General features: G+C 40.1%; 2 protein-coding genes across 3 annotated transcripts in view; both read left to right on the top strand.

Annotated features, from left to right (window-relative positions):
* LOC134672657 (mitochondrial 2-oxoglutarate/malate carrier protein) overlaps positions 1–13,139 on the top strand; it is a 45,508-nt gene extending 32,369 nt beyond the window's left edge. Inside the window, exons 3-7 of one of the 2 annotated variants that reach the window (XR_010099362.1) lie at positions 4,025–4,204; positions 4,782–4,884; positions 9,159–9,277; positions 10,079–11,641; positions 11,722–13,139. Coding sequence is in view for 1 of the 2 variants with exons in the window: in XM_063530615.1 (XP_063386685.1) it covers positions 4,025–4,204; positions 4,782–4,884; positions 9,159–9,277; positions 10,079–10,259 (583 nt within the window). In the remaining variant the exon portion in view is untranslated. Of the gene's footprint in view, positions 1–4,024; positions 4,205–4,781; positions 4,885–9,158; positions 9,278–10,078 lie in introns of both variants that reach the window. The other variant, XM_063530615.1, reaches the window with a different exon arrangement.
* Positions 13,140–14,988: 1,849 nt separating this feature from the next.
* LOC134672909 (mitochondrial 2-oxoglutarate/malate carrier protein-like) lies at positions 14,989–19,923 on the top strand. The gene is made up of 6 exons (XM_063530858.1): positions 14,989–15,137; positions 15,478–15,696; positions 16,113–16,349; positions 16,930–17,032; positions 17,818–17,942; positions 19,719–19,923. The coding sequence occupies exons 1-6, from the start codon at positions 14,989–14,991 to the stop codon at positions 19,921–19,923; spliced, it is 1,038 nt and encodes a 345-aa protein (XP_063386928.1).
* The last annotated feature ends 589 nt before the right edge of the window (positions 19,924–20,512 follow it).

Genomic DNA, 20,512 nt, shown 5'->3' with positions numbered 1-20,512 from the left:
CCGTTTTCGTTGCATAAGTTTACATGCCTATTATGTTATTTTTACTTGCAACCAATCATGTGACGTGAGTTAATAATGTACATATTTACTATGGGGCTGTCCATAAATTACGTGTAATTAATATCTCGTCCAGTCGCTACTAGATATATCAATATAGGAGCGGCGAAGGTGTTCACAAATATGTATTTGAACAATATCTATATCATAAAGACGTTAAAGTGCGTGTTCATATTTTTTGAGCACCTCGGCTGCTCCGATATATCTGATGGCGACTGTACTACCTACTACTCGAAAACATACGACATGATCATGAATTCATGATAAAATAACTGAAATTATTAACGACAGCGTTTCTCAATAATTTTTCATCAAATTAAAAACTATAGGGGTTTTATTTAACATTCTTGGTTTAGTAATTAAGTCACTATACTCACTATCACTAATTTCGATATTAGCTATCTCTATCCTATCGATCACGCCACTATAGTGTGATCTGTATTTTCAGATATTGGTAGATTACAAATAAACATAACGTAACAAATATGTAACATGTAGAAATTAACTGGTCTGTGGCTATGAATATAGCGGGGAGGGAGCGGGGGCGATTTCTAGAGTTAGACCAAAGTCTGCAATGATTTTTATAGCATAGGCAGTGCTAGTGTTATTTATACGTCATAATTTCATAGAAGTTTGACGTTTAAAATAATATTTGCAGTGCGTGTGTTATCGAAATCGTCGCAGACTTGTCTTGTTCAAAGTGTTCCAACTCTAGGTTTTTATTGACGTTCTAATGGCATAAGAAGACATGTTTGGCATGCCATTAGACGGAATAAATTTACCACTATTTTGGATGGCGCTATATATAAATGTACCGAAATAAGACTATTTTATATTCCAAATATACTAAGGTAGAGGAGTAAGCTCCTCTTTATCTTACGTTTTTCCAGTTGCATCAGGTGTTCGGTATCCGCTTTGGCAACGTAATCCTGAAAATTGGCGCAAACATAATATACTTACCACAAAACTAAATGGCGAGTCAGGTCATAATGCTATCTATTTCACTCTTGGTTAATCTGAACAAGGGTAAAGGAGATAGCATTATAATCCCAGTCGCCAAAAGCGACTGTCATGCGCATTCGGGATTAGTTTAATCTTTGGGATTAGTACGGTTTGCTTTAGATCTTGATACTTGATATATCTATCTCCTGTCATATACTTATGTTGGACTAAGTCTAAAATCCGGATAAGCTACGTCATTTCAACGCCATTGTGGCATTTGTGGCCTGCTTCATGTTCACGACGATGAACCGCTCCGTTCGAAGCGTGACCTTATCCAATTAGATGTGTGTTGATAACAGCTTGCGTCACCATGAGATACCATAGCAATGCCTCTGGAAATTGACACGCTAAATGCGCGAGGGTCGAGCGATCATTGTTATCTTATGGTCGCCATCTTAATATACACAGGCTTGTCCAATTTCGATATCTTCAGCTTTTTATAATAACACTTATTCACTAAAACAGGGTTTCCAGGCCATAATCCGGAAACTGATCGCTTCCATTATGCGCAATGTACGTGGGAGCTGCAACCTGGGTCTGGTAGCAAACAGGCTATTAGATTGTCCGATAGCTAGTCTACTTATGTATATTTTTAATTTAATGTTTAATTTAAGTACAATCATGGTCCCTAATACTAGGGCGTATTAAACATTCTGATAATAGTCTGTTTGAAGACTCTTCCCTCGCCTTTGCCTATCTAATGGCGACTGTAAATATTAATATTAGACTTTTATTGAATAATAATAGTAGGTTCCGAGTTAAAAACATATAGGAAATACATATAGCAAGTTACATACACTTTGTTTTTATGTAATGGTTAATTTGTTAATTATAAACGTCACAGCGTCTAATTCTATAAATATAGTAAATCAGTGCCGCCGCGTTGGTCTGTCCGTCCGTTCCATCTATTCTCAGAATCTGCTGATGTTTCCTAATCTTGTTGACGTGGCATTGGTCTATGAGGCCGATTGCGAAAGCAATTTTCATTGTATTCTTGATTATTGCAGTAAGTATTATATATTCTTTAATTCTACCATCAGGCGGGTGGTATGCTTGTTTGCCACCGACGTAGAATAAAAAAACTATAGTGTGACTATAGTGTTAATACACACTACACCTGTGGTCCGCGAGTATATGTACGGGGGTCCGCCGCAGTCTCACCGGTCTGAATTACTCTGAAATGTATTGCTGTTTTTTTTATTAAGGGGTCCATTCCATGGACTTGTGCTTGATTTCCTAGGGGCCCGTTGATAGAAAAAGTTTAAGAACCGCTGGAGTAGACAATGGTAGGGTAGGATAGGTACATTTTGCCGACTCGGCGAGTCTACAGGACAATGTAACTTGACGGCGAAACAAGACCGCAATAATGGTTTCTAAGGGTGTCTAGTTTACACATACGTACACATAAGTCTGTAAGTGTCGGGTCATTGTGCGCGAGTTGATATGATACATAAGTAAGTGATAATATTATAGAATCAAATGAAAACAACATGAAAAGTAGTGACTCGAATACATATAGGCTTCTTATACAGTTATACACGTATTCAACAATACGTTCACGCCTACTGTTAACGTTTCGACCCGCCGACCTCTGCGATAACAGTATTGTGCAATAAAATAAGATATAACTTAGGTATATCTCGCCGTAAAACATGATTAATACTGTTGATACACTATTTATAAACTTGAATCGCTCTCGGTTTCTGTTGAGTAAACATCACGACTCACTCATTCACGTCTTCTGACCGAATACCGAATTTTCTATCTATTCGATTGACTGACAATCATTTATTAATTTAAAAAATCAAGTTACAACTTGGTCCAGTACAACACAGAATCGATGACTTCTCCAAAACTATTTATCGACCTACGAGACGGAAACGTTCCGATTGGATCCGAAGCAAGACCAAAGTTAGAGACATCATGGCCGTCATAGCTCAGACAATGGACATGGGCGGGGCACATTACGAGAATGGATAAGAGTCGATGGACAAGACAAGTTCTTGAATGGGGGCACAGACCGGACACCCGAGGGAGTGGTAGACCACCGCAGCGCTGGGTGGACGACATCCGACGACACGGAGGTTAGGACAGGGTGAATCGGGCACTAGATCGACAGGAATGGAAGAAGAGGGAAGAGGCCTACATCCAAGATTGGATCACCAAAAGGCCACCGTGATGATGATGATGATTTATTTATGTGAAACAAATGTAGGTACCTACATGGGGGTGAAATCGGTAGCTCTTATGATATATCATTATCCTTTGCTTGATCCGTACTGAAAGCGACACCGTGCATAAATGCATAAGAACAGCGGTGAAAATGGATTCAGCCTTCATTGCGCTCATTCAGTTGATTGCCCACTACCTATATCGCTGGACCTATATATGGCAAAGCTTGCAACCGTTAGGAATAATTCTATCTGCTTGGTAATTTCTGTAACGACTCTCTATGGATGTCTTTTATGAAAAGGTCTATTTGGTTCGGCTCGACAGTACCTATCTCATCCACTAAGAACAATCTATGTATCAAAAAGTGTCAGTCAAAAAACCTTAAATATGTGGCGCCACAATACCTAAAATATTTGATAAAACATTTCAAATCATTGACAGCGCACTTCACTCCGTTATAACGGCTACGTTCTTAGCTACTCTAGCGCTACTCTGGAGAGATATGGAACTGTTATTTATAGCAGACAGCTGGACATTTGCAAATATTCTCCCATAGAGTCTGTTCGGAAGGAGAAGAGTCGTGGAATGTATTGGGCCCCATACATTTCACGACTCTTCTCTTACCGCACAGACTCTAAAAGAGTTTTCTCCTTACCTCGGTACCCACGAGATAGGCTACCCGTTTTTTCAATATTTTAGATTTTGACTGTAAGAAGGAATGAACGAAAAACGGCCGACCATGAGTTAGCCCAAAAAGGTTCTATGTTCTAAATGTATTTTATCATCGTTTCAGACGAAATGCCGGCGCCGCCCCTGGTTTCGGCATGAAGACCCTCCTGGGTGTGGCTGCGGGCTCCATAGGCGCCTTCGTGGGCACCCCGGCTGAGGTGGCCCTCATTCGTATGACGGCCGATGGCCGCCTGCCCGCTGACCAGCGAAGGAATTATAAGAATGTGGCTGACGCCCTCATCAGGTACATATGTTAACACCGATAAAACCCCTGTGCAATCCCGTCTTCCGGGATAATAAATATCCTATGTTTTCAAGGCATCCAAAACTAGTGAAAATTATAATGATTTCAGAGTTTTCACGACAGGTTTTTGCCACTTTACTTTTTTTCTAATATCTTCTTCGGTCACTCATTGCTGAGAATCGCGACAATGTATGTTCTGTCTCCTGTCCCCATAGTGTGCGCTCATAAGCCATATGGGTCACGCACTGCATGTTGCCGCCAACCACCCTCTTCACAACATGAGAACATCTCGAGGGTGCCTTTCCTCGCGCGCGCTTGCCATTTATTTAACCCTAGATAATCTGCCAATATAACTCATCTTCTATAACCTTCTCTTCTAAGTCGGTCCCTCACTGCTGAGGATCGTGACTCCGCTTGCTAATTTTTCCTATGGCAGCTCTCCACTTCTCCCTGTCGGTTGCTTAGTGGAAAGCGTTGCTTAGTGTGATGTCCATCTGGGCGGATATTTGGTCACACCATCGCGTTGGACTTGGTCCTCTAGGCCGCCTATAACTTGTTTTATTGCACTTGTTTACAGGATAGTACGCGAAGAAGGAGTCCTGAAGTTATGGCGCGGCGCCACACCCACCGTCGGGCGAGCCATGGTCGTCAACGCAGCTCAGCTCAGCACATACTCACAGGTCACACATATTCTTCTTTATATTTATTCTTTACCTCAGCTTCTTGTTATTGTTTGAGGTGCACAACACTCAAACAGAGTTATTTATATTCTTCTAAATTTAAAGGACACCAACTTAACAAGTGGCGCGTACAGTTTTTTCTGCTTTATTTGCTATTCTTCTCGCTTCTTCCTCGCGTTATCCCGGCATTTTGCCACGGCTCATGGGAGCCTGGGGTCCGCTTGACAACTAATCCCAAGAATTGACGCAGGCACTAGTTTTTACGAAAGCGACTGCTATTTGACTTTTCAACCCAGAGGGGAAACTAGGCATTATTGGGATTAGTCCGGTTTCCTCACGATGTTTTCCTTCACCGAAAAGCGACTGGTAAATATCAAATGATATTTCGTACATAAGTTCCGAAAAACTCATTGGTACAACAAGCCGGGGTTTGAATCCGCGACCTCCGGATTGCAAGTCGGACGCTCTTACCGCTAGGCCACCAGCGCTTCGCTATTCTTCTCGCTAATTGCACAATATACGCTATGGAATTTTCGGATAACTTTTTTGCAAGTTAGCTGGAGATCTAAGGTCCCGTTTTCTAAGGGGACCTTGCATTTTGGAGACAAAGCAAACCGCTTGGAACAGGTGTTCCTGGGGGTGATCTGAGCTGATTAAGCCCGGTTGCCAAGAGGTTCCCCCCAGCAGGTGGGCAGGGGAGGGGGGGGGAAAGTGCCTCCGGCGCGCCTCACTCTAAGCTTTATATCTGCATACATCTCGCTACTATATCAAGTTTGGTGTCTTTTTCGTGTAATTCGAGGATGAAGAATTCATTTCTGTGACTAAATTTTCACTCACCCATACAAAAAATTAGAGAAATTCAACATTCAAAAAATTTCATCTCATTTTTTTCCGAAAATCTTCTACAAAATTTAAACTATGAGGATGTGCCCTAGAAAAAAATACCTGTGAATAGCCCAGTTATTCTACTATACAGAATAGTAAACATGTCAAACATTTTTTTCATAAGTTTCTTAAAAAAAAATGTTTTGTGTCGCGCGGCGTACCTGCATTGTAAGAGCGGTATGCAGCGTTTAGGATATTTAAGTATGTTTAGATGATTTCTGATAAGCTGTTATTCTTCTGGTTGTAGATTACAATAATAAATTACTTCTGGACGTGATATACCTATATACAAATATAAATTAAATATATAAATAGAGATGTTGGGAAAACTTTCGCTAATAGAGTTAAGTAATTATAAATGTGATAAAATTAACATAGGAGATGTTTCTTGACAAAAAATGCTGGTTAAAATAAGATATATATTGTTCGCAATTGCAACTAAAAGCCCATTGGTCCGTGCATTTTAGTTTTTTTTAACGCAGTGCGCATTTTTTTTGGTAGCGGCAACGAATAAGCTCTAAATAAGCAGCAACCGCCGCAGGTAGGTTTGGATATATGGGCTCCTAATAACCATTTTGTTTGGACCTGCCCCAGTCAGCAGGGCATGATAGCTGTTGTTGAGGGGCTATAATCTGTCCCCAAACATAGACCAAATCATTCACCGAAACATGCAACAAAACTGAAAACCGCCGTTTCGCCGAAATAATTTTTAAGTTATAAGATTTTACTATTGAATGTATGTTAGTTTATAAGATATGTATCTATAGGCCTTAGTTGCCTGATAATAAATGATATTTGATTTATTTTGATAGCCTCCTTGGTAAACTGCACGGAGAATATGTCTACGTAGGTAGCGCATCTTCCATTGAGGGCAGATTCTCTATCGGAGATTTCTTTTTGTGAAAAGTACTTTTCGGCACTCTTTTACACTCGTAGTTGTACCTGATCTAAAATCAGTAACAAAATACTATGCATTTTTTTAAATAACGTCTAGGGGCCAATTCACACCTCGTAATTCAAATCTGTCCATACTTACTATTGTAAGACTCTTACTTGTCATACAAGACAATAACAATATTGGCAATGCCTGCTCAATATTGCCTCGTTTGCCGTATTTAAACCCCTCCGTTACGGCAGGAATGGCAGGATTGGGATTCAAGGTTGAAATACGCTTTTTTCCCTTTCCACACAAAAAGAAACAGTGTCGCAACCTGAAAAGGCATGGAAGACTGGCAAGATTTCTGACCTTTCTGGTCCTGTAAAATAAATAATATATCTATGCGTTTCAAATAAAATCATATATTTAAAGAAAGTTTGACCTATTGCCCAGATGAGCTGCCTCGTACTGCGATGTATATTTTACAGGACCAGAAAGGATAGTAGTCTTGCCATTCTTCCACGCCTTTTCAGGTTGCAACAGTGTTTCTTTTTTGTGTGGAAAGGGGAAAAAAGCTTATTTCAAGCTTGGAGCGCATATGCTGCTGTAACGGAGGGATTTTTTCTTTGTTACACTCTTGGAGTGGTTGTGGCCATTATGTAAACTTTTGAGCGACTCATTTAACGACACGTTGCCATTCCTCCCGTAGAGCTGCTTTCCGTGAGCATTCGTTTACTGTGGCCATCTGCATGGTCCAGCTCATTAGAGATCTTCTTCTAACCCTGTCACCTCTCACTCTTCCCTGCACAACTAGACGTTCTGTGGATGTTCCGTCTCGCCGAGACGCGTATCTAAAGAAGTTGAGTACTGAGTTTTGCCCGTAGAAAGCAACCGCTCTAATTGATGCATTGGTCCAGAACTCAGTCCATGATATGCCCAGCATTCGTCTCCAGCACCACATCTCTAGTGCATTCATTTTCTGTTTTTCGGATGCCCTTAGTGTCCATGTCTCAGCAGCATAGAGAAAAATGGGAAATATGAGGGTTCTGACAAGCCTGGTTTTAGTGGTCCTTGTAATGTTCCGGAGGGATTTAAACAACAACAAGGACAAGCAGGCAATAGGTAACCAAGGAGGCAATATTGAGCAGCCAATTTTGGTAAAATTTGTTATTGTCTTGTATGACAAGTAAGAGTCTTACAATAGTTACAATATTAAATCTGAACAGATTTGAATTACGAGGTGTGAATTGGTCCCTAGACATTATTTTAATACTATGCATTTTGTTACTGTGTTCAGATCAGGTGTGTAAATAAATGAGTGTCGAAAAGTACTTTTTACAAAAAGAAATCTACAGTTAGAGAATTTGCCTCCAATGGAAGATGCGCTACCTACATAAACATATTCTCCGTGCAGTTTACTAAGGAGACTATGTTGAGGGACAGATTATAGCCTCTCAGCAACACCTACCATGCCCTGCTGACTGGAGCTGGTCCAAATAAAATGGTTATTGGGAGCCCATATGTACAAACCTACCTGCGGCGGTTGCTGCTTGTTTAAAGCTTATTCGTTGCTGCTGCAAAACAAAATGGGGAGGGCAGGGGGGTGCATCTGCGTTTAAAAAACTAAAATGCACGGACCAATGGGCATGTAGTGGCAATTGCGAACAATATATATCTTATTTTAACCAGCATTTTTTGCCAAACATCTCCTATGTTAATTTTATCACATTTATAATACTTAACTCTATTGGCGAAAGTTTTCCCAACATCTCTATTTATATATTTAATTTATATTTGTATATATATATCACGTCCAGAAGTAATTTATTGATGTAATCTACAACCAGAAGAATAACAGCTTATCAGAAATCATCTAAACATACTTAAATATCCTAAACGCTGCATACCGCTCTTACAATACAGGTACGCCGCGCGACACAAAACATTTAACATTTTTTTTTAAGAAAGTTATGAAAAAAATGTTTCATATGTTTACTATTCTGTATAGTAGGATAACTGGGCTATTCACAGGTATTTTTTTTCTAAGGCACATCCTCATAGTTTAGATTTTGTAGAAGATTTTCGAAAAAAAAAATGAGATGAAATTTTTTGAATGTTGAATTTCTCGAATTTTTTGTATGGGTGAGTGAAAATTTAGTCACAGAAATGAATTCTTCATCCTCGAATTACACGAAAAAGACACCAAACTTGATATAGTAGCGAGATGTATGCAGATATAAAGCTTAGAGTGAGGCGCGCCGGAGGCACTTTCCCCCCCCCCCCCCCTACCCTGCCCACCTGCTGGGGGGAACCTCTTGGCAACCGGGCTTAATCAGCTCAGATCACCCCCAGGAACACCTGTTCCAAGCGGTTTGCTTTGTCTCCAAAATGCAAGGTGGGGGACCTTAGATCCCCTACTAAGTTTGGACTCATCTATAAATTTTATACAAGTGTTTGCATACATTGAGTCTACAATGTTTTACTTCATTTGATAAATGGTATTGTGTTGCAGGCGCGCGAGATGTTCGTAGGCTACGTCCCTGACGGCATCACGCTGCACTTCTGCGCGTCCATGGTGTCCGGATTGGTCACCACCATCGCCTCCATGCCGGTCGACATCATCAAAACAAGGTGAGACACATTTTGTTCAACAAAGTTACATCGTTTGGCTACGTGGTTAGAAGGATATCATAGTATAATCTTAGATGTAGGCCAAGCTGACAAATAATCTTTGAAATAAATGAAAAATTTAAAAATAGGGTAATTCGCCAGTTACTGGCCACTGTTAGTAATTGGCCATCCTAAACTGAAAAATGAATTCTATTCACCTATAAATAGAATTCATTTTAGTATATCATCATCATTAGGCCTTGTACATCTTTACAGATGATTTAAACAACATCTATGACTTACCTATGTAATCTAGCGACAGCATCGCTCGTGGCTATATAACCCGAGTATTTAGTATAAGGTGGCCAGTTATTGAAAGCTAGCTAGTTATTGAAATCTTATACTAAAATGAATTCTGTTTATAGGTGAATAGAATTCATTTTTAGTTTAGGGCGGTCAGTTAGTGGCGAATTATCCTTCTACCCGATAGTTTTAAATCAACGGTACGGCCTGTAACATCAATAAGATGATGGTTTAAACAGCGTCCATATTAAGAGTGCGGCACTTCCACAAATGACTATTAAGTCCAACGCGAGAGCGGCAGTCGTGACCGTACGTACGTACGTACATATAATCACGCCTATTTCCCGGAGGGGTAGGCAGAGACCACGGATTTCCACGTAGGTAACAATGTTTGAAATGTGAAAGTGAAGTGAAAATTAACTCGAACACAAAAAGGTCGAAGACGACGCACCCTTCAACACGCACGTACTAAAAAGTATGTTTTGTATGACAAGTTGTAATTTTTCAAAATCTTTTCAGAATCCAAAACGCAGCCAAGGGCCAGAGCCAGCTGTCCGTGGTGTCCAACCTGCTCAAGAAGGAAGGCGTCCTCTCCCTGTGGAAGGGCTTCCTGCCATATTACGCGCGGCTCGGCCCGCACACCGTCCTGACCTTCATCTTCCTAGAGCAGCTGAACGCCGCTTACTTCAAGTACCTGTAGGGAGTATTTTAAATATTAAGCGTACAGTGAAAAATCGGAATTTTGATGAATTGTTTTGTGAAAGTAATTTACATGGTACGAGTTTTTAAGTTCGACATTACTATATTCTGTATCTTTAGGTATTTAAATAAAAGTAAACATATGATATCGTCGGGTGACAAGCAAAAGTCACTAACTAACATTGAAATAATTGGATAATAAACCGTGTTACAAGTGTAAAAAAGTGCATTGTTACTTTAATTATTATTATTATTTTTTTAATACTAATAAATCTTTATTCACTTAAAACCTAAAATAGTACAGAGTGTCGATATTATGCTAGATACAGAAAGCTTATAATTAGGTTTGTGACAGTTTCACCAAGGTCGAGCCTCTGTCTCCCGAACTAGGTCAGAGCCTAGATAGTGCCTTTTGATAGTACTTAGTGATTCGACTTTTGCTTGTCACCCGACGATATGTACATTTTTGGGTAGTTATAACATTTATTGGTTAACCAACCAAATACAAAACCACCTGGATTTGTCACTGAACGACCTGACTTTAACGTACATTATTTGATCGTGTGATGTTTTCATCTACCCTCAACTGGTTTGAGGAGCCATTTGAGAGTAGATTTTTTTTTACTTTTATTTAAATACTTAAAGATGCAGACTATAATCAAATATTGGAGAGGTGGAATACCTTCCAAAGCAATTTTCGGCTGTTTATTTTTGACACAACATAATTTAGCTGTAATGTAAGAAAATCGAATGTAGGTACGTTCAAAAAAGCAAGAATCGATGTAAGCTCGGTATAATATAATCTACACCTTAAAAACTAACATTGCAAAATTTTACAATATAAATGTTTTGTAAATTCTACAATTGTAGAAATATTTATTATTGAACCATGAATTAGTAAAATTATATCATTCAAGTGCCAAAATTATCAAAAAGCAACATTTTCATTGTGATTAAATATTCCATTTATTTTTCTGAGCATATATTTGTTTTTGTTTTATATTATGTTTATTTTCTTACATGGATTCTATTAAGTTTATTTTCATAGTTGTTTTCGCTTTATGAGATTTTAGTTTTGATTCATTCTGTACAGTCGCCATCAGATATATTGGAGCGGCCAAGGTGCTCATAAATATCTGAACACACCTCTATTGTCAAGGCGTTAGAGTGCGTGTTCAGATATTTTTAAGCATCTTGTCCGCTCCGATATATCTGATGGCGACTGTACCATATTTACACATTATTTAGATTTAGGGATAATGTGATATGAGTGATGGGATATTTGTATACGATGCCCTACTTCATATCTAAAAATCTATTAAACATACATTTTTAGTTTTACATTAGGGGAAACTCGGACAATTACGTGACATGCGAAATAACGTGATACTATTTGTTGTCAAGCGGACCCCAGGCTCCCATGAGCCGTGGCAAAATGCCGGGATAACGCCAGGAAGAAGAAGAAGGTACTATTTCTCATGCTTATAAGATCTAAACACTATGCGTAATAATAACATTATTTTTGAGTAATAACCTTACTAAAATACTATTGATAGTGTAGCGACTGAAATGAAATAAAATGAAAATTGGAACGAGAAAACGGAATGAAATTATTATTTGTGTCCTACTGATAGTGTCCGAACTGCATGAATTACATTTTGTGACGAGTTTACCAAGTTGACCCAACGTGTAACAGTGATATTACGAGTTACGAGTATTGTGCAGTATCACTCATGTAATGTTACCCATGTTATATCAAAATTTAATTCAAAATAGTAGATAGTATAGATACGCACAGTCGCACATTTATTGTTAGAATCGGATCGTACAAATTTATTAAACTTTTTGGATATCTTTACAATTTTTATAGGTTTTTAAACTATTCTCGGCATATGATCTATACACAAATCGATCTGTAAACAAAATGCATTGTTAGAAACACTTTTTTAATTGGTAGAATAGAAACACATATTAAAATTTAATTAGGTACGCTTCAAAAACTGTCTCTAGATTTTATTCACCTCAGTTGACTAAACATTAAATGTCAACGAATTGTATTACGGTAATTCTCCAGTAACTGGCCACCTGTTAGTAATTGGCCACCTGTTAGTAACTGGCCACCCTCAACTAAAAATGAATTCTATTCACCTATAACAGATTTAATTTTAGTATAAGGTGACTAGTTATTGACTGGCTGGCCAGTTATTGAAACCTTAAACCAAAATGAATTCTGTTTATAGGTGAAAAAAAATCATTTTAAGTTTATGGTGGCCAGTTACTGGCGAATTACCCTGCCTAGTTATGATTAATTTTGTCACTCGAGCTAAAATAGAACTATATTGTATAATGCCATCCAGGGCACAGTAAATGTATCTCATAACCATTGCATTTTAGACCTCATAATTTTTTTTTATTATATGATAAGATTATCATACCGTCTGTGACATTCGAGCTGAAAAGGATGGCTTTATGCAAGTGTTATTTTTACACACCATTGAATTCAAACAATTCGATTTCAACTTTATGTATTAAAATAATGAAATTAATCATGGAGATTTCTGGTTACCATTTTGCATAAGACCATTATTATGAAATATTCTGTATGATGTTGAAAGGTGTATGTATACAGGGTGGCCCAGAACTACCATGTCATAGTGACACCGAAGGTAGGTCAACTCAAGAGGAACCCAACCAGCCTAACATGACCCCAGTAAAAATTGTACCGTTTTCGAGTTATTACCGAAAAAAAATTGTGGTAGTTCTGGGACATCCTGTAGTATGTACTTATATATTTTTATAAATAGATTTATCTGTGACTAACATAGTGCAGACATGAATGTTTTGTTAAACGAACGAACGTTATTAAAGATTTTTGTTGTAACTTTGCATTTTAATGTAACCTCAAATTTTTACCGCTACCCCGATTTACCTTTAGCCCGGGCGTAAAAATACGGCTACGGTATCCCCTGCCTGTCGTAAAAGGCGACTAAAAGAGGTTCCCGGGGTCGGAGACGGTCGCAGCTAGGGACTGCGACTGAAAAAAGAGGGGACCCACAAAGGGGCATAACGCTAGGACGGCACTGGCGCGTTCATTGGAGATCCCAGAGCCCTCTGAAATGCGCCGAGGAGGACTGGGAGGTTTTTAGTCGGTCCCTGCTGTGAGGAGGTATCCATAACGGATTTCCCTCCCAATAAAAAAAACCGGGCAAGTGCGAGTCGGACTCGCGTACGAAGGGATCCGTACCATAATGCAAAAAAAAAACAAAAAAGCAAAAAAAAACGGTCACCCATCCAAGTACTCCAGACCACTCCCGACGTTGCTTAACTTTGGCCAAAAATCACGTTTGTTGTATGGGAGCCCCATTTAAATCTTTATTTTATTCTGTTTTTAGTATTTGTTGTTATAGCGGCAACAGAAATACATCATCTGTGAAAATTTCAACTGTCTAGCTATCACGGTTCGTGAGATACAGCCTGGTGACAGACGGACGGACGGACAGCGAAGTCTTAGTAATAGGGTCCCGTTTTACCCTTTGGGTACGGAACCCTACAAAGGTACGAGTAAGTACAAACAGCAACACTCTTAACTGTCCATCGGTGGACCTTATGCCTTTTGCAATAAGGTTTACGAACGGTCAGTTAACAGTGTGTGAGATGGTAAATATTTATTTTGAAGGTGTCATTCGATTCCATGCTGATCGGCGCAGGTAACCAGCGCCCCAACAAGTTTAAATGCACCGTGTGCACAAGTAGCCCGCGAAAATACATGCCCGTTAAGGCCCCTGTACATATTGGGCCAACGCAGGCCAGGCCAAGCCGCAGCCATGCGCTAGAATGAGATAGCAATATCACTTGCTCCCTCTAACGCATAAATGCGTCCCCCAGACTGGCTGGCCTAATATGTACAGGGGCCTTACATTCACGACATACGAGCACTCGCGAGAAGCCTGTGCAATTGTGCATGTTGCTTCATTATGCATTGTATTTCTAGGGACAGTCGCGTCTATTTTTTGCAGCCAAGCTTCAAGCGCCGTGTGTTTATCAAAAATACTCCGGGACCATGGAACTTTTATCTAGACTAGTAAAACTCCTTTATACGTAATGAAGAACTGACGTAGAAAAGTCAGTCGCAGAAATGTCATGAGAATAAAACATGCCAAGCATGTTTATGCAAATTTACAAGTAATACCTAGACAAATATAACTAAAAACATGGCTTTTAAACCTGGCGCTCGGAATACTCTCAACAAGATGACGAAACGCAAAAACCAGTGCACAATGTCATAATGCCGATGCTTCATAAAATTGGTCATGAATTCTACACGCCATAAGAAACTCAACCCCTATCTGTATCCATTTAAAATGAAACCGAATGATATCTTAAATCCTCCGAATATTCAGACCCCAGCGACACAATGTTTGAATAAAAATATAGGCAGCCTCTTTCAAATAGATGCGAAAAAAAATTGGTTCTTGCCAACGAACTATAAGACAGAAAACAATATCTTCATGGTTACAACGAATTCTGATACAAGTATACCTCTAGTTATAGTAAAAACCAAGGCTAGAACAGATACCAGCACAAAACCGGTTATTAATGAATCAAATCCTGTAGCGCCACAATTTGGACAACATTCTAAAACTCTCAAAGAGCCAAAAACTTCTGAATCATCTCTTTCCATACCAAAAATGACTAGTTATCTTACAAATCTTTATGTAAGGCCAAATCCTATGTATATAGTATTTGAGAGCTCAAAATCTGCACATATTTTCGGAAGACCAGTACCGGAAGACGTGGCATGGACTAGGATAGATCGGGCCCAGAAAAAGCTGGACATGATACCTCCTAGGTTAAAAGTGGCCATGGGAGTTGTTTCTGGGTAAGTAACTGGAATGTTGAAAATCATTATTTCTTGTTATCATCAGCGAATTTTTTGTCACAATTTCCCGCTCCTAATTTTTTGCCGCCCTAGGCTAGGCTTTGGGACTAATCCGCCGCTGCCATTCGGGCATCTGAATCAACCTAGCGAACCTATCCTATCTATCTATAGGTTTAATGTGACTACCGTCAAAACATTGCACAGGAAATTTACGATAGGACGCCGACATAGTCAAAACCTTCCTTTAGGAGGAAGAGGCTGAATTAGGGAGTTCCGAGTATTTCTTATTTATAGCCTGAGGTCACAACCCTCAGCCCAGAGAACGACAGTCACATTTCAGAATGGTAGCCACCACAACCGTCCATCCGCTCGACGTGATCAAGGTCCGTCTGCAGCTGTTCCCGAAAAAGGTGGCGACGATGACGATGCTCCATCGCATCATGGTCTGTGAGGGCACTCGCGGGCTCTACGCCGGGCTGACAGCGGGGCTACTGCGGCAGCTGACCTACACGGGCATGCGGCTTCGCGTCTATAATGCACTCTATGATAAATATAAGAAGTAAGTTAGATAGGCAAGCTTCGGACAGCTCTTGAACCAACGCTTTAAAAGACCAGGAATGAAGATGGCTTGCTTTATGATAAATATAAAAAATAAGTTTCTGATTACGTACCTGGTATCTGTGGCACATTTACGTCTATACAAGTTTTATTTATTTATTTGAAAAAATGTTTACATGACCTTACAGACAGATCCAATGCGCTATGAAACTTAACATATACCATTCAGGTACATATAGGTAACTATGACAAGATTTATCCAGTATTTTTCCAATTTGATCCAGCGCTGTATTCCGCTTCTGATGTATCATCGCCCACACTGTTAACTGTGGACCTTATTACAAAAGGCATAAGGTCCAACGATGGACATTGGACAGTTAAAAAGAGTGTTGCTGTTTGAACCACCATATTTTATAGAATTCACAAGTCCTTCTGTTTCATCAGAGACTACGACAAGGACCCTGACTTCACATCGCGTCTCCGCATCGCCGTTTTCGCCGGACTGATTGGCGCGTTCATGGGCACACCCTCGGAGATAGCGCTGGTTCGCATGATCGAAATAGGGCGTCTGCGGCGCTCGCGCTGCTCCCCGCCCTGCTCTGTGTCCTGCAAATATGTACAACGACCCGAAAACGTCATTTTACAGCTACTGAGGTTAGCATACCAGTGCCTATAATATCCTATATGTATATATATATAGGTATGTAGAAACCCGGCAACGCTGATTGAAGTGCGGAGTTTGAAGGGTGGGGCCTATTCTGAGGCCTGCAAATATGTACACCATCCCGAAAACGTTATTTTACAGCTACTGAGGTTAGCATACCAGTGCCTATCATATCCTATATGTATATATATAGGTATGTAGATACCCCAACGCTATGATTAAAGTGCGGCGTTTGGAGGGTGGGGCCTGTTCTGAGGCCTGCTAGTATGTACAACACTCGGAATGCCGCATCTTACAGCTACTGAGATATACTACGGATAGTATCCTCAAAACATGTTTAGATCTTAGGCACGTAAGCGATTAGCCCCAATTTTTTCCACCTGATCTGTAATTTTGATCTCGTCATACAAGCATATGCAGCAACTTGAGGGAATCTTCTACCAGCTGTTGAGGTCTATAAATCTAGAACGATTTTGATCACTAAAATTTGCATCCACCCACTCGCGACTTCGTACATTTGGAGTCGTACAAAACTGTACGGATATATCTGCAAAGTAACGTCTGTTGCAGAATAGCCCACAGAGAAGGCGTGGCGACGTGGTGGCGTGGCGCAGTGCCCACGCTCATACGGTCCATCTTCGTTACTACAACACAAGTCGGCGTTTACGCCGAGGTAGGTACATTCTCAATTACTCTTTTCTCTCTCCCTTAAGAATCACAAGTGCCGCTATACAATAAATAAAATAAAAAATATATTAGTACGCTCAAGAAGGCTTCCGAATATACAAATATTTAAATAGGTACATAGAAAACATCCATGAATCAGGAACAAATATCTGTGCTCATCACATAAATAAATGCCCTTACCGGGATTCGAACCCAGGACCATCGGCTTCGCAGGCAGTCACTTCCCGCTAGGCCAGACCGGTCGTCAAAAAGTTACGCACTCATTTTAAAATTACACCTTTGCTAAAATAGCATGAAACATTGGCATCAACATCAAAGTAACATCTTATCTTTTTACCTATATAAGTGGTGCAATGCGACACCATGATTGGTCGAATTTATTTGTTGCCCACCATAATCATAATAAAACGTGAGCCTGTGACAATGACAAACAATAATAGCTCTTTCGCTGCTGCTCCTACTGAAAGACATATGACTACCTCTCATATTCGGTCACTTCCCCCCACCTTTCATGCCAGACCCAGTTATGTACTAGATTCATGCTTTTACCCATGGTATAATAATATACTCCGCCTGGTACTCTCTTCCCGTGTTTTCTAGGTCACCTGACTGACACAAGCCTACGTCATCATGTGACAGCGCTATATGATAATATGCGATAGCGCTATATATATATAGCGGCCACGTTATTGTGACGTAGGCTTGTGTCACTCTGGGAAGAGAAGACCATGTTTTATTAGACTATGCTTTTACCCTTATGTCACCCACTAGGTCCGGAAAGCGTTCACCCGGGGCGAATTTGTGGACACCGGCATCAAACTGCATCTGTACACCGCTGCCATCTCCAGCCTCTTCTCTGCCTTCCTGTCGCTGCCCATCGACCAGGTTAAGACCAGGTACCGTTATGGCTATTTTAGGGGTTCGTACACAGACGGTAAAAACGGGACCCTATTACTAAGACTCCACTGTCCATCGAGGGAATCTTCGAGGATCTTCTTCTCGGGGCACTGACTTTCGACTTGCGCCTTTACTGCGATGGCACCGGTGGCACTGGTCGAGCGCACGATTGGTGAGTTTAAAATATTATTAATATGATCTCAAATAAATGTCATATATTAAGAAAAAGTGACCAAGGCCTCCATTGCCCCAGGCGGACCAGCGTCCTTTGTTATCGCGGCAGGTGCGCGGCAGAGCGGCTACCGCGAAAACCGAGATTCTCAAATTGCGGGGATCTTTCTCTTTTACTCCAATGAAGGCGTAATTAGAGTGACAGAGAAAAATCCCCGCAATTTGCGAACTTCGATTTTCGCGGTTATAGCCCAGGCCACAGCAGCGGCATAGGTCGAATTTTTCCAAGTATAGGTATATATGCACTTCTTACTGAAGGCTTATTGCGCCCCCTTCTTAGTATATGACATTTATTTCAGTTTATAATATACAGGGTGATTCATGAGACGTGAGCAGGACTAATCCTGAACACTCAGTAACTGATAATTGATCGATCACCGTCGTATTTAGGTGAAACAACCACACTTTTTCCTATTTTTTTACTTTTTGGCGAGAGCAAATTTAATTCTCTACAATCATGGTCACCCTACAAGACCTAATTAAAACATAAAACCTCTTTAACCGTAATGACAGCATTATGATTACGAAGAAAATAAACTGTCAACTTGAGTGAGATACGAGTTTTCAAAAGTAACCAGACCGTGATGACATTCAGTTTGAGACAGAATAGCGGTAGATTAGTATGCTAATTGTAGGGTGACCATGCATGTCGTAAATAAATGAATAACTTTTTTTTTTCAACACTACTAGAAAATTAACGTTATCCTCACTAATACTGATACGAAACAGTTGCTTATAATTTACGAAATGCGCTGTGTTAGTCCTGCTCACGTCTCCTGAATCACCCTGTATATAGTAGTGTTTCTACTTGAAATAAAAATAAATAAAAATATTTTCTAAAATACCGCCGTGACGAGTGGCGAAAGACACAGGCCTTTGCCCAGCAGTGGGACACAATATAGGCAAAAAATCTAAAATACGTATTAGAGCAAATTACTCAATGAATAGTTATTTGTACAACAAGAGATCAAAGTTTGATATTTCTTCGAGTGCTTACTTTGAGTCCCGTGCAAGCGAAAGATTCTATAATAGATTCACGAGTGTAGCGAGTGAATCTAATTTAGAATCTTGAGCGTAGTAAGGGATTCAAAAGCGCACGAGATGTAATATAACTTTGATCTCGTGTAGTACACAAAATTTTTCACCCTAAGCAGTGAGAACATACCTAGAGGGACAGAGATAATAGAACCCAAGTATATCGAACTTGTATTAGACCCCGCATGTTGAAATGACATTTGACTATAAAAGTCACTTGAATGACATTTTGTCTCACTCAGTGAGCAAAATGCGATTTTGCTCACTCATACTGTCTCACTAAGTGAGCAAAATGCGATTTTGCTCACTGCGTGAGACAAAATGACTCAGTGTGCAAAATCGCATTTTACTCACTGTTTTTAAGAAGCAAAGTACCCTTGTTCGAGCTGCTGAGGTGAAATAGTATTTTAATATGATGTTGAAAATTATATTTATCTATTTATTATTTGTGACGAAGATTCCATTTTCAGATTGGCAGAATTTTCATAAATACTTGTATTTTGCTCTAGATATCAATCATACCAAGAGCGTCACCGGCGCATCGTGGACATCCTCAAAGGCATGCTCCGCCAGAAAGGCGTGATGTATCTGTGGAAAGGTTTCCTCCCCTACTACATACGGCAGGTCGTCCACACCGTCATCACGTACGTCGTACTGGACGAACTTATCGACGAATACGTCGACTTCCGAGAAGCGACACTGCCCAAGAGATAGACTTCTACGCTATGTCTGCATTTCAAGTGCTACCTCAAGTATGGCACCCCCTTAGGTGCTTTTTTCGTAAGTCCCAAGGCGTGAAGTATCCATAGACTAGGAATCCTCTAGACCGAGTTTAGACCAATTATTTCATGCAACCGATGATGCCAAAAATGCGGGGGTGCGCGGGACGAGGTGAGCGAAGTCCCGTGCCGTGATTGGTCCGTTCAAAGACACGGACGTCACACAAAGACCTTTTCGACTCGAACATGGAGTAAAATTACCGCATGCGTGGCAGAGGGGGTAGCGTAAGACTTTCCGCAACTTCTTCTTCACACTGCACGATCCGATGTTGGATGTCGGATATAATCCTTGGCGAAATTTATTATCTTTATTTTATCTTTTATCTTTTACAATGAACATTTATACAATGAATAAATAATTATAAAAAGGCACCTTTCGAAATCCGATATAGCATCGGACAGATTCGGGGTTTAATTTAAATTCTGTCGCCGGAATCTTTCTGCCATCTTGCTCCTACGAGGGACAGGGAAACCTTTCTCTGCCCCCTTAAGTAGAAATAGAAAATGTTCTGAAAACGCCTATC

This window comes from Cydia fagiglandana, chromosome 17 (assembly GCF_963556715.1).
Source record: "Cydia fagiglandana chromosome 17, ilCydFagi1.1, whole genome shotgun sequence".
Lineage (NCBI taxonomy): Eukaryota > Metazoa > Arthropoda > Insecta > Lepidoptera > Tortricidae > Cydia > Cydia fagiglandana.
This window is presented reverse-complemented; position numbering and strand designations above follow the sequence as displayed.

Bases quoted from the DNA above. Each gene is read 5' to 3' on its own strand.
- LOC134672909 (XM_063530858.1), top strand. From the start codon at position 14,989: ATGTATATAGTATTTGAGAGCTCAAAATCTGCACATATTTTCGGAAGA. The intron at 17,033-17,817 runs GTAGGTACATTC...GTCACCCACTAG, and splicing joins AAGTCGGCGTTTACGCCGAG to GTCCGGAAAGCGTTCACCCG. The intron at 17,943-19,718 runs GTACCGTTATGG...ATTTTGCTCTAG, and splicing joins ATCGACCAGGTTAAGACCAG to ATATCAATCATACCAAGAGC.